Genomic DNA, 14,937 nt, shown 5'->3' with positions numbered 1-14,937 from the left:
CCCATCCACCCTCCCCTTATTGTTTTATGGTGTAAAAATGCAGTTAATACAACTGCTGTTCCTACTGTCTTCATTTGAAATCTCAGCCAAAATTCTCTCCTCAGAATTAATATTTAAAATGGGAATTACTGAGAAGATTTAGTATAGATATTTTTTGACATGTAGACACTGAGTATGTGCATTGGTTTTTTCCATAACCCTGCCATAACATCATCTTGACTATGCTTTCATCCTGAATATCGTGATCAGTATCAAGTATAAAAATGTCTTTGTAATAGCAGTGAAGTACATGTAGTGGCTAAGACTGCAGGTTTTAGAGATAGACAGTCCTGGGTTCAAATCACATATTGCTGTTCCTTATTGCCAGTGCACCTCAGGAAATGATTTAACCTCAGTGGGCCTGTGGTTCCCTCAATGGTAATATAGGGACAGTGAAACCCACCTTACTAGGTCAAATGATTACGAAGATTAAAGTAAACAACACATTCAAAATGCCTCGTACAGAGCATGGTGCTTGGACTGTGGGGTGTAACTGTCATCCGTGATGGGAGCAAGAGCAGTGCTTGTGTCCATGGCACCCATTGTGTGAGGTCATCATATGCCATCATTCCGAGCCTGGTGCCACAGCATAAAGGGCAGTCAGGACTGCTGGCTCTGGTTGCAGAAGTGCCCAGAGCGGTTCAGGCTGAATCCTGCTTTAAGGTTCTTTTAAGGAAAAAGGAACACTAAGAAAATTTTCTTAACCTTCACACCAAAGGAATTCTCTCTCAAAATAGAAGTATAAGGTAATTTAAAAATTGTTTTAGAAAGGTTATTTTGAAAGGATGCTTTTCTGTGTCCGGACATACTACTTGGGACTCTAAGTAAGGACAGGTAACAGTGTATTTGTTTTGGTTTCCTTATGGAGGACAACCAGCTCTTGATTATTACCTATGCACTAAGCAGGCTTATTCCTGTAGTACACTAGCTTTATGCTGGTGTATGTGTGTCTGTAAACCTTTTTTTCCTTCTCTCTCACGATAGTATTTATAGGAATGAATGTGTTACTGCTAAAGATTTAAATTAGTAGCTGTAGAAAGGAGAATTATAATGGTATAAAAGGCTTGATCTGTCACCATCTCTATCTTCTTAGTCATCTTTTTTCTCTATCTGTTTCTTTTAAATCTTAAGAAAGATTATTTTCAGGAACCATTTACTATCTTAGTCTTGGAAATGAAAAAAGAATAAACTCCTTTTTATGCATAATTTCTGAATGAAAAAAAGCATAGGAATCAAATGATATAAATTATATTTGCTTTTTCTAAGGAAAGTTTATTGAGAAAAATACTTCTTTTTTTCCTCACCCACAATTGATTTGACTGTTCAGTGAATTAAACTTTTAATACAAGCTTCAGCTTTTCCTAACAATCCATTTCTCATTTTATGAAAAAGCCCGATACGTGAATCGCCCTTAGAAAGTATTTATTTATAAATGCCTAAAGCAAAAATGTAAATGATGTCATTTTTCAGGTGAATTTTGGACACCAAGATAATCTGTTCCTTTTTTGTCACAGGTATATTTTCCTAGCTGAATAAAATATAACTATGTAAAAATCATAACTGGATTAAAAAAAGCTTAATTGATTGAACCCTTGAAATTCAATCAAAAGCTCCCCATGCTGGTGAACATAAAACTGTTTTGCCGGATTCCTTCTTAGTGTTTTAGGGTGTAAAAATGCAGTTAGTACAACTGCTGTTCCTACTGACTTCATTTGAAATCTAAGCCAAAATTCTCTCCTCAGGATTAATATTAAAAATGGGAATTACTGAAAAGTTTTAGTATAGATATGTTTTTGATATGTAGACACTGAGTATGTGCATTGGTTTTTTCCATAACATCATCTTGACTATGCTTTCATCCTGAATATTGTGATCAGTATCAAGTATAAAAATGTCTTTGCAATAACAGTGAAGTACATGTAGTGGCCAAGACCCCAGGTTTTAGAGAGAGACAGTCCTGGGTTCAAATCACACATTGCTGTTCCTTATTGCCAGTGTACCTCAGGAAATGATTTAACCTCAGTGGGCCTGTGGTTCCCTCAATGGTAATATAGGGACAGTGAAACCCACCTTACTAGGTCAAATGATTACGAAGATTAAAGTAAACAACACATTCAAAATGCCTCGGACAGAGCACGGTGCTTGGACTGTGGGGTGTAACTGTCATCCGTGATGGGAGCAAGAGCAGTGCTTGTGTCCATGGCACCCATTGTGTGAGGTCATCATATGCCATCATTCCGAGCCTGATGCCACAGCATAAAGGGCAGTCAGGACTGCTGGCTCTGGTTGCAGAAGTGTCCAGAGTGGTTCAGGCTGAATCCTGCTTTAAGGTTCTTTTAAGGAAAAAGGAACACTAAAAAAATCTTATTAACCTTCACACCAAAGGAATTCTCTCTCAAAAAAGTATAAGGTAATTTAAAAATTGTTTTAGAAAGGTTATTTTGAAAGAATGTTTTTCCTATGTCTGGACATACTACTTGGGACTCTAAATAAGGTCACATAACAGTGTATTTGTTTTGATTTCCTTATGGAGGACAACCAGCTCTTGATTATTACCTATGCACTAAGCAGGCTTATTCCTGTAGTACACTAGCTTTATGCTGGTGTATGTGTTTCCACGAGGAGACTTATAGTGGGAAATCTGAAATATCACAAAAGTAGGCAAGATAATGTACATCATGTACCTATCATCAGCTTTAGAAATTATCATATGAACAATATTGTTTTACATATATTCCCATCTACTCCTCTTCCATAATTTGTTGAAGCAAATTTTAGACATCGTACTTCATCTATAAATGTATCTAAAAGATAAGAATTCTTGTTTTCTACAAAAGTATCACAATACCATTATACTTTAAAATGATAATTTCTTGATATCAAATATCAGACATTGTTCAAAATTTTCATTGTTTAAATTCTTAACTCTAAGAATTTCCTAAACAGTTTGTCTATTTGAATCAAAATCTAGGTAAGATCCAAACATTGGGCATGTTTGATACATCCTTTAAGGCCCCTTTAATATTCTCACAGTGTTTTCACTTCTTGAAATTTATTTGTTGAATAAACTGGGTAATTTGTAGAATTTCCTACAGACTGCGTTTTGCTGTGTAGTTTATAAAGCCAGGGAACTGTTTGTCACCTTTTTATATAGACCTTCTTACTTTGTTCTTTAGATTTCTACCCTTTTTCATGGCTTCCCTTAATATTAATTTCACCCAGATTTTACCTTTATAAAAATATTTAAATTATTAGCCTTCATAGAATAGCTTGCATCAAGCCCCACCCTTTGGAGTGGTCTGCTGAGTCCTAGGCAGGCGTGAGAATCTCAGGCTGATCCCATTGTCTGTCATCACTCTCATTCACTTACAGTATATAAAATGATATAGATGCTGTTAATTATAGACTGTTTGGCAATTTATATTCAGAGTGGAGAGAGTTCGAGTTAGTTAGATTTCAGGGTTGTGCCAAATCTACTTATTAGATTTATTTAATAAATATTTTATTGTTAAAATGATAAAAAATACATGTCCCATTTGTATCTGACATGTTCTGACAATCTAGGTCAGTCGGTTCAGTAAATGTGCTATTGAAATGTGGCATGAGGTCCTTGAATTTTAAGTTTAAATGCCTGCTGAATAAAGATCCTTGATATTGTCATACAGTTTTTATGTGTTAGGTAGAACCGCATGAAATTGCCTATTTTGTAAGTAAAAAATGATTACATATTTACAATTTTATATAGTTCGACCTAATGGACAACTATAGAACCTCAGAAAAGGAACTTGCAATACTTGTAACATGTTCTAAATCTTCCCTGAAATTATATATTAAAAGCTTTTTATTTTTTAGGAGAAAGAAATCAGAAGACAACAAGCTGTTCTGAAGCATCAGGTCTGTAGACATAAAGTTAAACAATTGTTGAAATGTACATTTTATGATTTTTCTTAAATCTTAATTTGGGAAGCATCTTGAAAATATATTCTTAAAAATTTCCATTATGATTCCCCCTTAAGTTTTCCCTTCATCTTACAATTATTGCCTTGCTTTCGTATTGGTGTCTTTTGGGTGGTTAAAAATTGGTTTCATGACTATGTGATTTCTGTTTCATAATGTTATGCCAACTCTTTCTACTGGGAGGTGGAGAGGCATAGACTAGATATGGTATGGGTATGTTTATTTTTGTCCATCTAACACCGCATTGTGATTTGGTTGTGATATGGTTGTCATAGCAATGCATAAAGTGTAGCACTGGCTGCTGTCATATTACATACTGCTGCATGGCTTTACAGCACAGTGCATTGCATACATCTCCTTGTCTGTCTATAAGTATGATCTGTCCCCAAGATTTTTAACTGAATTGTGTAAGCCTTATTGAAGGCCGCTGTCCGAAAATTTGTGTTACTGATGTTAAAATGAAAGTTCGATAACTGTACAAATCAGGTACAATTGTGACCCATATTCTCCCATCTTTCCTGATGCAAAACTGCCATTGAATACAATGGGAATTTTCAGTTAGGTTGATGAGAGAATATGAAATAGATTCGTGTTTTATAGGTAAATTTTAGAAGTGATATTAGAAATATCCCTTTGGGGGATACTAAAAAGAATTGATTAGACGTTACAACTTTGATTTTTGAAGTCTGAAATAAAATGAGATGATCAAACTCCAAGCTACTGGTAGTGCTTATCTTATTTTCATACTGTGCCTTTTAGATGCCCTTATGGCCAATGGTGCAGCTTTTATGGCTTTAAGTAGTGCATGAAGTGGCAGACATCAGTAAATAGGAGTATCCTGTTTCATTGGTATTGGTATATGAACCACATCTAAGCAAAGAGCAGAGAAAAGGAACAATGGAGGAAAACGATTTGGGTCACTTGTCAAAACAACCCAGTTGTACCTCTGTTAAGGAACCAAAATGAGAGGAGGCTGAGTACGTGACTTTTTGCCAGTATTATTTCTGTTCCCCTGTCCTATATGTTCATAACATCCCATTGTATTTATTTAGAAAGGTTCCACCGTTCTACAGGTGACTTTTTGACCGTTTGTGTAAATAGGAATTTTCCTATGTAATGTCAACTCTGTACTATAAGTAAATGTATTCTTTCATCTTTTTCATGAATTGATTTGCATTGTCTTTACTTGAAAGACAATGAAAGCTAAACTTTTACTAAAGATGGATAACTGTGAAGCATGGATGTTGATTTGAAACATTATTTTCTCTAGGATGATACTTGCCGACATGGTAACTCGCCTCAGCGAAGAGTTGAGAAAAGGAAAAACAGAGAAAAACACTTCTGACTTGTCCAAACTACCAACTTGTGGTTCCATTAAGACACCGAAAAGAGAGGAGGCTGAGTACGTGACTTTTTGCTGGTATTATTTCTGTTCCCCTGTCCTATATGTTCGTAACATCCCATTGTATTTGTTTAGAAAGGTTCCACCATACCACAGGTGACTTTTTGACCATTTGTGTAAGTAGGAATTTTCCTATGTAATGTCAACTCTGTACTATAAGTAAATGTATTCTTTCATCATCTTTATGAATTGATTTGCATTGTCTTTACTTGAAAGACAATGAAAGCTAAGCTTTTACTAAAGATGGATAACTGTGAAGCATGGATGTTGATTTGAAACATTATTTTCTCTAGGATGATACTTGCCGACATGGTAACTTGCCTCAGCGAAGAGTTGAGAAAAGGAAAAACAGAGAAAAACACTTACGACTTGTCCAAACTACCAACTTGTGGTTCTGTTAAGACACCGAAAAGAGAGGAGGCTGAGTACGTGACTTTTTGCCGGTATTATTTCTGTTCCCCTGCCCTATATGTTCATAACATCCCGTTGTATTTGTTTAGAAAGGTTCCACCATACCACAGGTGACTTTTTGACCGTTTGTGTAAATAGGAATTTTCCTATGTAATGTCAACTCTGTACTATAAGTAAATGTATTTTTCATCTTTTTTATGAATTGATTTGCATTGTCTTTACTTGAAAGACAATGAAAGCTAAACTTTTACTAAAGATGGATACCTGTGAAGCATGGATGTTGATTTGAAACATTATTTTCTCTAGGATGATCCTTGCTGACATGGTAACTCGCCTCAGCGAAGAGTTGAGAAAAGGAAAAATGGAGAAAAACACTTGTGACTTGTCCAAACTACCAACTTTTGGTTCTGTTAAGACACCGAAAAGAGAGGAGGCTGAGTATGTGACTTTATCCCGGTATTATTTCTGTTCCCCTGTCCTATATGATCATAACATCCCATTGTATTTGTTTAGAAAGGTTCCACCATACTACAGGTGACTTTTTGACCGTCTGTGTAAATAGGAATTTTCCTATGTAATGTCAACTCTGTACTCTAAGTAAATGTATTCTTTCATCTTTTTTATGAATTGATTTGCATTGTCTTTACTTGGAAGAGAATGAAAGCTAAACTTTTACTAAAGATGGATAACTGTGAAGCATGGATGTTGAAATGAAACATTATTTTCTCTAGGATGATCCTTGCTGACATGGTAACTCGCCTCAGCAAAGAGTTGAGAAAAGGAAAAATGGAGAAAAACACTGATGACTTGTCCAAACTACCAACTTGTGGTTCCGTTAAGACACCGAAAAGAGAGGAGGCTGAGTATGTGACTTTTTGCCGGTATTATTTCTGTTCTCCTGTCCTATATGTTCATAACATCCCATTGTATTTGTTTAGAAAGGTTCCACCATACTACAGGTGACTTTTTTTTTCTTTTTAAGAGGGCATCTCTCATATTTATTGATCAAATGGTTGTTAACAACAATAAAATTCTGTATAGGGGACTCAATGCACAATCATTAATCAACCCCAAGCCTAATTCTCAGCAGTCTCCAATCTTCTGAAGCATGATGAACAAGTTCTTACATAGTGAATAAGTTCTTACATGGTGAACAGTGCAAGGGCAGTCATCACAGAAACTTTCGGTTTTGATCACGCATCATGAACTATAAACAATCAGGTCAAATATTATTCGTTTGATTTTTATACTTGATTTATATGTGAATCCCACATTTCTCCCTTATTATTATTATTATTATATTTTTTAAATAAAATGCTGTAGTGGTAGGTAGATGCAAGATAAAGGTAGAAAACATAGTTTAGTGCTGTAAGAGGGCAAATGTAGATGATCAGGTGTGTGCCTATAGACTAAGTATTAATCCAAGCTAGAGAAGGGCAACAAAACATCCACGGATGCAGAAGATTTCTCTCAAAACAGATGGGATGAGGTTCTGAGCCTCACCTCTGTTGATCCCCAATTTCTCACCTGATGGCCCCCCTGCAACTGTGCCTGTCTTAGGTTATTCCTCCCTTGAGGAATCTTACCCGTCTCTGGCTCACCAGTCATCTTCCGGGGCCATACAGGGAAATGTAAAGTTGGTAAGCGAGAGAGAAGCAATATTGTTTGAAAAGGTTAGCTTTTTACTTCTTTGCAGATTTATGCCCTGTGGCTTCTATCCCCAGCATTTGTCTTGAGGTATCTTTACCACTTGGAAGAATTATGATACTCGGTAATTTCGATATGAGGCACGAATTCTACTTAGGGGTTGTAATTATGAAGGAAGAAGAGAAGCTATAGAAGTAGCAGACTGAAGAAAACATGGGAAGATTGATTATTTCTTTGACATATCTTCTTGTAGAGTAACATAAGCATGATAGGTTTTAAACTACTAATTAAATTGTGCACACACATTAACATAATAGGAATACAGCTACATAACAAAAGCAGACCTACAATTACCAGCCATCTCCAGTGAAACCAAAAAAACCAGTTAGGCACCCTAGGCATTTGTGAAAACTTATCAATGATATGATGGATATTGTCTAACTGAATTTGAATAGTTTGAGAAAAATCAGACAAATTAAAACAACACATTCCTGGGAACCTGCAGGTGACTTTTTGACCGTTTGTGTAAATAGGAATTTTCCTATGTAATGTCAACTCTGTACTATAAGTAAATGTATTCTTTCATCTTTTTTATGAATTGATTTGCATTGTCTTTACTTGAAAGACAATGAAAGCTAAACTTTTACTAAAGATGGATAACTGTGAAGCATGGATGTTGATTTGAAACATTATTTTCTCTAGGATGATCCTTGCCGACATGGTAACTCGCCTCAGTGAAGAGTTGAGAAAAGAAAAAGCAGAGAAAAACACTTGTGACTTGTCCAAACTACCAACTTTTGGTTCCGTTAAGACACCGAAACGAGTAGAGGCTGAGTACGTGACTTTTTGCCAGTATTATTTCTGTTCCCCTGTCCTATATGTTCATAACATCCCATTGTATTTGTTTAGAAAGGTTCCACCATACTACAGGTGACTTTTTGACCGTTTGTGTAAATAGGAATTTTCCTATGTAATGTCAACTCTGTACTATAAGTAAATGTATTCTTTCATCTTTTTTATGAATTGATTTGCATTGTCTTTACTTGAAAGACAATGAAAGCTAAACTTTTACTAAAGATGGATAACTGTGAAGCATGGATGTTGATTTGAAACATTATTTTCTCTAGGATGATCCTTGCCGACATGGTAACTCGCCTCAGCGAAGAGTTGAGAAAAGGAAAAACGGAGAAAACACATGTGACTTGTCCAAACTACCAACTTTTAGTTCCGTTAAGACACTGAAACGAGAACACTCTAAGGACCTGACTCTTTGCGGGTATTATTTCTGTGTCCTTTTCCTGTATGTTCATAACATCCCTTTGTATTTGTTTAGAAACTTTCCACCATACTAAAGGTGGCTTTTTGACCATTTGCATAAATAGGAATTTTCCTATGTAATGTCAACTCTGTACTGTAAGTAAATGTATTCTTTCATGTGTTTTTATGAATTAATTTGCATTGTCTTTACTTGGAAGAGAATGAAAGCTAAACTTTTACTAAAGATAGATAACTCTAAAGCGTGGATATTGATTTCAAACATTATTTTCTCTAGTACGAACCTTAATGAAATGGAAACTCATCTAAGCAAAGAGCAGAGAAAAGGAACAACAGAGGAAAATGATTCAGGTCGCTTGTCAAAACAACCCAGTTGTATCTCTGTTAAGGAACCGAAACAAAAGGAGTCTCTGTACCTGACTAATTGCCGGTATTATTTCTGTTCCCCTGTCCTGTATGTTCATAACATCCCATTGTATTTGCTTAGAAACCTTCTACCATAGTAAAGGTGACTTTTTGACCGTTTGTGTAAATATGAATTTTCTTATGTAATGTCAACTCTGTACTATAAGTAAATGTATTCTTTCATCCTTTCCATGAATTAATTTGCATTGTCTTTACATGAAAGAGAATGAAAGCTAAACTTTTTCTAAAGATGGGTAACTCTGAAGCATGGATGTTGATTTGAAACATTATTTTCTCTAGTTTCGTCTTTGCTGAAATGGTAAATCGCCTTTGTGAAGAGTTGATAAAAGGAAAAATGGAGGCAAACACTTGTGACTTGAAAGAACTACCACCTTTTACTTATTCTAAGGAACTGATAGAGAACCCGGACCTCTACCAGGACATGACTTTTTCCCAGTATTATTTCTGTTCCCCTGTCCTATGTGTTCATAACATCTCCCATTGTATTTGTTTAGAAAACCTCCACCATATTACAGGTGACTTTTTGACAGTTTTTGTGAGTGGAAATTTTCCTATGTAATGTCAACTCTGTACTATAAGTAAATGTAGTCTTTCATCTTCTTTATGAATTAATTTGCATTGTCTTTACTTGAAAGAGAATGAAAGCTAAACTTTTACTAAAGATGGATAACTCTGAAGCATGGATGTTGATTTGAAACATTATTTTCTCTAGGATGATCCTCACTGATATGCATACTCGCCTCAGCGAAGCGTTGAGAAAAAAAAAAACAGGGGAAAACACTTGTGACTGGGCCAAACTACCAACTTTTAGTTCCGTTAAGACAAGGAAACACTCTAAGGACCTGACTCTTTGCGGGTATTATTTCTGTTCCCCTGTCCTGTATGTTCATAACATGCCCTTGTATTTGTTTAGAAACCTTCCACCATACTAAAGGTGACTTTGGGACCGTTTGTGTAAATAGGAATTTTCCTATGTAATGTCAACTCTGTACTCTAAGTAAATGTATTCTTTCATGTGTTTTGATGAATTAATTTGCATTGGAAGAGAATGAAAGCTAAACTTTTACTAAAAATAGATAACCCTAAAGCATGGATATTGATTTCAAACATTATTTTCTCTAGTAAGAACCTTAATGAAATAGAAACTCATCTCAGCAAAGAGCAGAGAAAAAGAAAAAGGGAGGAAAACACTTCTGGTAACTCGTCAGAACCAAGTTTTACTTGTGTTAAGAAAGCAAAACGAGATGACTGTAAGGACCTGTGCAGGTATTATTTCTCTTCCCCTGTCCTATATGTTCATAACATCCCACTGTATCTGTTTAGAAACCTTCCACTACATATTAAAGGTGACTTTTTGATAGTTTGCGTAAATAAGAATTTTCCTACATAATGTCAACTCTGTACTATAAGTAAATGTATTCTTTCTTCGTTTTTTATGAATTAATTTGCATTGTGTTTACTTGAAAGAGAATAAAAGCTAAACTTTTACTAAAGATAGGTAACTCTAAAGCATGGATATTGATTTCAAATATTATTTTCTCTAGTATGATCCTTACCGAAATAGAAAATCATGAGGATGCATGGCCTTTTCGTCTTCCTGTAAACTTGAACTTTGTTCCTGGTTATACCAAAGTTATTAAGAAGCCTATGGATTTTTCCACAATTAGAGAGAAATTAATTAGTGGACAGTAAGTACATCATTTCTATTCAGTGTTTATTGAATGTTTGTTATGTGCTCAGTACTCTTATAGTGAGCCAAGAATACATCAATTACAAGCCCTGCCTTTAGAGACAGGATATATATGTGTGGTTAAGGTAGTATGATACGGAAGACAAGTCAATTAAAATTATATCAGTAATTAGAAATAGTGTAATAAAGCTGTTTTGACTTTGGAAGGCCACCAAACCTAGCCTGGGAGTTAAGGAAAAGTATCAGGGAAGCCTCCCAAAGTGACTAAGTGACATGTAAGCTGGAGCTTATATTGTGCATCATTGGGATATCAATACCATTTCATGTGCATTTAACAAAAATTGATTTCATAATATTTTCAGATTATTATAAGATGGATCATTGTTAATTTTAAGTAATGAAAGCTTTACAATGAATCATAGATTACAAAAAAGGCCTGTGTTAAAAGTAGAAGAAAATTATTTGCTCCTCTCTACCATATGGTCTTTGTGATCCTATCGAAGGGTAAAGTGGCTTCCTGGTCACAGTTAATGATTTTTGTTAAAACGACTTCAGACTCCTGCCAGGGAGTGACCACTGTCAGTGGGCTTTAGTTGGTTCTGGATACTGGACTCCTGTGGAACCACAGGAAGGAATGAGGCTGTTTGTTTACAGAACAAACCCACATAAAGCATTTCACGTGAGAATGGCCAGGAGCTGTGGAGCTGCATGGGCCCTCTACTCCATTCTCCCTGCTCCCTTTATTCCTATATACTGCTTTTGGTTAATGTAGCTTGTGCCCATAACTGCAGGCAAATTCACCAGTAATTCTGGAGAAAAAAGGAACTTTACATGAAAAAGAACCATAAAATATATTTTGATTACATTCTTACTGTGTTTTTTAAAAGCATTATTTAACAGTGTATTAATTGATCCCTCCTGGATATTCCTTGGGAGAAAATGACCGTGTTCTATAATTTTATATTCAATTTAGAAGTGTTGATTAGAACTTAACTCATTAGTGACCAACATTCTTATATATATCCAAGGATTTAAGAAGTTGACAAAATGACTAATTTGTTTGTAGGCTGAAATGCCAGTCTTTCAAAAGGTTCTATTTACTTTTTAAAAAATTAAAATTCAGAAAACATTTAAGACTGTTAAAATATTGGTTCTAATATGAACCAAACAGCAGAAGCTGGTGTCTAGATAGGAACTAGTTCTTTTGCTCAGATGTTTAGGTGGGTAGCACATGGCTAGGACAGACTTACACAGGAAGACTTTACCAGTGTTTAAATCAACTCTTGACTTTATCTTCTGCGATTCTCCAGTCCCTGGGTGGAGGATGAACTTCAGCCTCAAAATCCCCAAAACACACAGGTTCAAACATTAAAACAGAGCTTAGACATTACCAAAACTTGGAGCTCCCTTTTGAGAACGAGTACTGGTGAATGGAGGAGGAACATAGCAGAGGGAGGCAGGCGGAGGGGAGCAGTTCTGTATGATCCCGTTCATGACGCCAGCTGTGTCGGAGGCAAAATTCAGTGGATTCAAGCTCCTCTAACTTCAGGTTGTTCAATTAAGCCCAAACTAATGAGCTGGAAACAAAACTCACAACAATATTTCAAATATTTAAATCAGAAATTTATAGAACAGAGGGGAGGAGGTGCCTAGTTTAATGAGTCTGGGTTCCGTCAGCTGCCCTGTCCTGTGAAGGGACGGCAGAGATGTGAGCACCGCACTCACCGCACCTAGAATCTCACCGAGAATTCTTTCCTGGATTCCAGTCTCCTTGAGAGTAATCATTAACCTTTTCTTGTAGTAAGGAAGAGTCTAAAGAGCGAAATATTTCTCTGAGTAATATTAAAATATTTTATAAAAACTATTCTCATACATTGTATGATTCTATTTTTATGAAATACACAGAATAGGTAAATACATAGAGACAGAAAAGCAGATTAGTTGTTTCCGGGAACTGGGATAGGGAGGAATGGAGAGTAACTGTTTAATGGGTTGGGTATGAGGTTTCACTTTAGGGTAATGACAATGTTTTGAAACTAAATAGAGGTGGTGGTAGTAGAATGTGTGGAATATACCAAGTGCCACTAAATTATCTACCTTAAAATGGCCAATTTTATGTTATGTGAATGTCGTCACCTGAATAAAAATAATAATTCCCAGAAGAATAGGAAAATGGGTGAGGTTACATAAGTACTGACTTAATTCTCTTATTACTGCATATATCCTGAGAGAGTGAAAAACACTATATAAGGTATTTGATGAAAGAAATAGTTCCACTTTTACCAGGTCTCAGAGCTCCCGTGTGTACTTCATAGGTATTTCTAAAAGGTAAATTAGTGTTCAGCTTATCATCATATATTAGAATTAATTTAAATTTGGATATCCAAAAGCCCTCCTTCAAAATATATTGATTTGGCTTGAGTTGGCTTGAAACAAGGCAGTCTTTTTTTACCAAAAAGCTTAGGCAGGTACATTCACCAATCTGTCTTCTCTGTGCTCTTACAGAGAAAGAGAATCAGGTTTATCACACCAAAAAAGCACAGACGCCAAGTGCTTCCAATGGAAGGGCAGATCCTCATAGTGTTTCTCTGTGAAGGGATAACACGTGCTGTTTTGTTGTTGGGATCATCATAATCCATTGCTTGAGAAAAGAGCACGGTTGAAAAGAGAAGAGAAAGAGGAAATGGGGAAGATTTAACACAGAGTGGCATGTCCTGGGATGTACGTGAAGGGTCCAGGGCAGCTGTAATGTGTATCATGCATAGGAGGCATTGACATTATTTCTAATGAAACTAGTTGTTTTGAATGTGGGTCATAGGGTACTACAAGTGCTACAATTGGTCAGAAAAGTTAAACTAGTCAAGTGGAATGAGTTCTGGGCTGGAATTGTGATTCAAGTCAAACCGGAAATTGGATGGGGGGAGAAATGCTAGTTAGTTGAAATATATCTTGATCTTCTGAGAAATCTGTTTTTTCCATTTAACCTGTCTATATCCTTTATAGTCCAGAACACATGGAAGTTTTAAAATGTTCCATTTGTAAGAGGAGATAAGGTGTTTTATTTCTGCTTAAATGCAATTATCTTTTTTTCTCTTACCTTTTCAGTTTTACTTTTTATTTTACCTTTTATTATCATTTCATTTGTTTACAAAACAAAGCCACCCTACAAAAGAACCTCTAAATCATGTGTTTTCTTTCAGGTATCCAAACCTGGAAACCTTTGCTGTCGATGTCAGGCTTGTTTTTGACAACTGTGAAGCATTTAATCAAGATGATTCTGATACAGGCAGAGCTGGCCACAGTATGAGGACGTATTTTGAGAAAAAGTGGACAGATACTCTCAAAGTGAGCCGAAGCTACAATAATCTCTTTTTTCCTTTTCAATAAGGGCGAATAAGACCAGCAATGTCAACTATATTTTACATAAGTGTGCAAGGCACACGCATAATGACTTTTTATCTTAGTAAAAGTATCACACACAAAAACAGTATCAGAAGAATGATACCATTTTTAAAGGCTTCACTCCTACAACAACCAAGGCCCTTGGTTATTGGTTTGTGTGATTTATCAGCTAATTTAGGTAGAACAGGGAAGCACACCCAAAGAATTTTCAAAGGTAAGGGTGTTATAGAGTAATAGCAATTAAAATATATCAAATCGCACTGAATATTCAACACCAGAGCTCTAATGTGGGAGATGGTTCTCCTTTCCCTCTCAATAAATATCTACTTTTCCTTTTTATATTTTGTAAGTTTATTTTTTAGTGAATGTATTTAATTTTATGAATTATTCATGATTAAACCACATTCAGAATCTTCATTTTCTGTGAAAAGGAGAAACTAGAAAATTGCTTTAAATCTTGAAAATACAAGGAATGTTTTAGGAGGAATGTCTCCGAGCAGGATGGACCCCTTGTGGCCAGGCCTTTCCTCAGGTGTCCGGTCCTCCTAGTGCTGAGTGGCCCTGGACCTGCCCTGGTGGTGGCCCCACAGTGGGTGGGCGTGGATTCTTGGGGCAGGAGTGCACCGACCCAGGGCACCAGGAGCCAGGCTGGCTGTTTCCCGCCCCCTCCCAGTCTGTTCCCTGGGAT

At 36.0% G+C, this 14,937-nt stretch overlaps 1 protein-coding gene across 2 annotated transcripts; it reads left to right on the top strand.

Annotated features, from left to right (window-relative positions):
* The first annotated feature begins 4,175 nt into the window (after positions 1 to 4,175).
* LOC130684525 (chromatin remodeling regulator CECR2-like) lies at positions 4,176 to 14,590 on the top strand. Of its 2 annotated transcripts, XM_057505420.1 has the most exons (8): positions 4,176 to 4,203; positions 6,116 to 6,247; positions 6,541 to 6,672; positions 8,159 to 8,290; positions 9,009 to 9,161; positions 10,280 to 10,423; positions 10,702 to 10,845; positions 14,048 to 14,590. In XM_057505420.1, exons 2-8 carry the CDS (start codon positions 6,117 to 6,119, stop codon positions 14,232 to 14,234), a joined length of 1,023 nt encoding a protein of 340 aa, XP_057361403.1. In that variant the 5' UTR covers positions 4,176 to 4,203; position 6,116; the 3' UTR covers positions 14,235 to 14,590. The 2 variants fall into 2 exon arrangements, 1 of the variants encoding a protein (XP_057361403.1); XR_008998794.1 differs by lacking the exons at positions 4,176 to 4,203; positions 6,116 to 6,247; positions 6,541 to 6,672; positions 8,159 to 8,290; positions 9,009 to 9,161 and adding an exon at positions 9,986 to 10,013.
* Positions 14,591 to 14,937: the final 347 nt, after the last annotated feature.

Source organism: Manis pentadactyla, chromosome 8, assembly GCF_030020395.1.
Source record: "Manis pentadactyla isolate mManPen7 chromosome 8, mManPen7.hap1, whole genome shotgun sequence".
In the NCBI taxonomy this organism is placed as follows: Eukaryota; Metazoa; Chordata; class Mammalia; order Pholidota; family Manidae; genus Manis; species Manis pentadactyla.
Note: the sequence above shows the minus strand (reverse complement) of the source record. Positions and strands in the feature narration are given on the sequence as shown.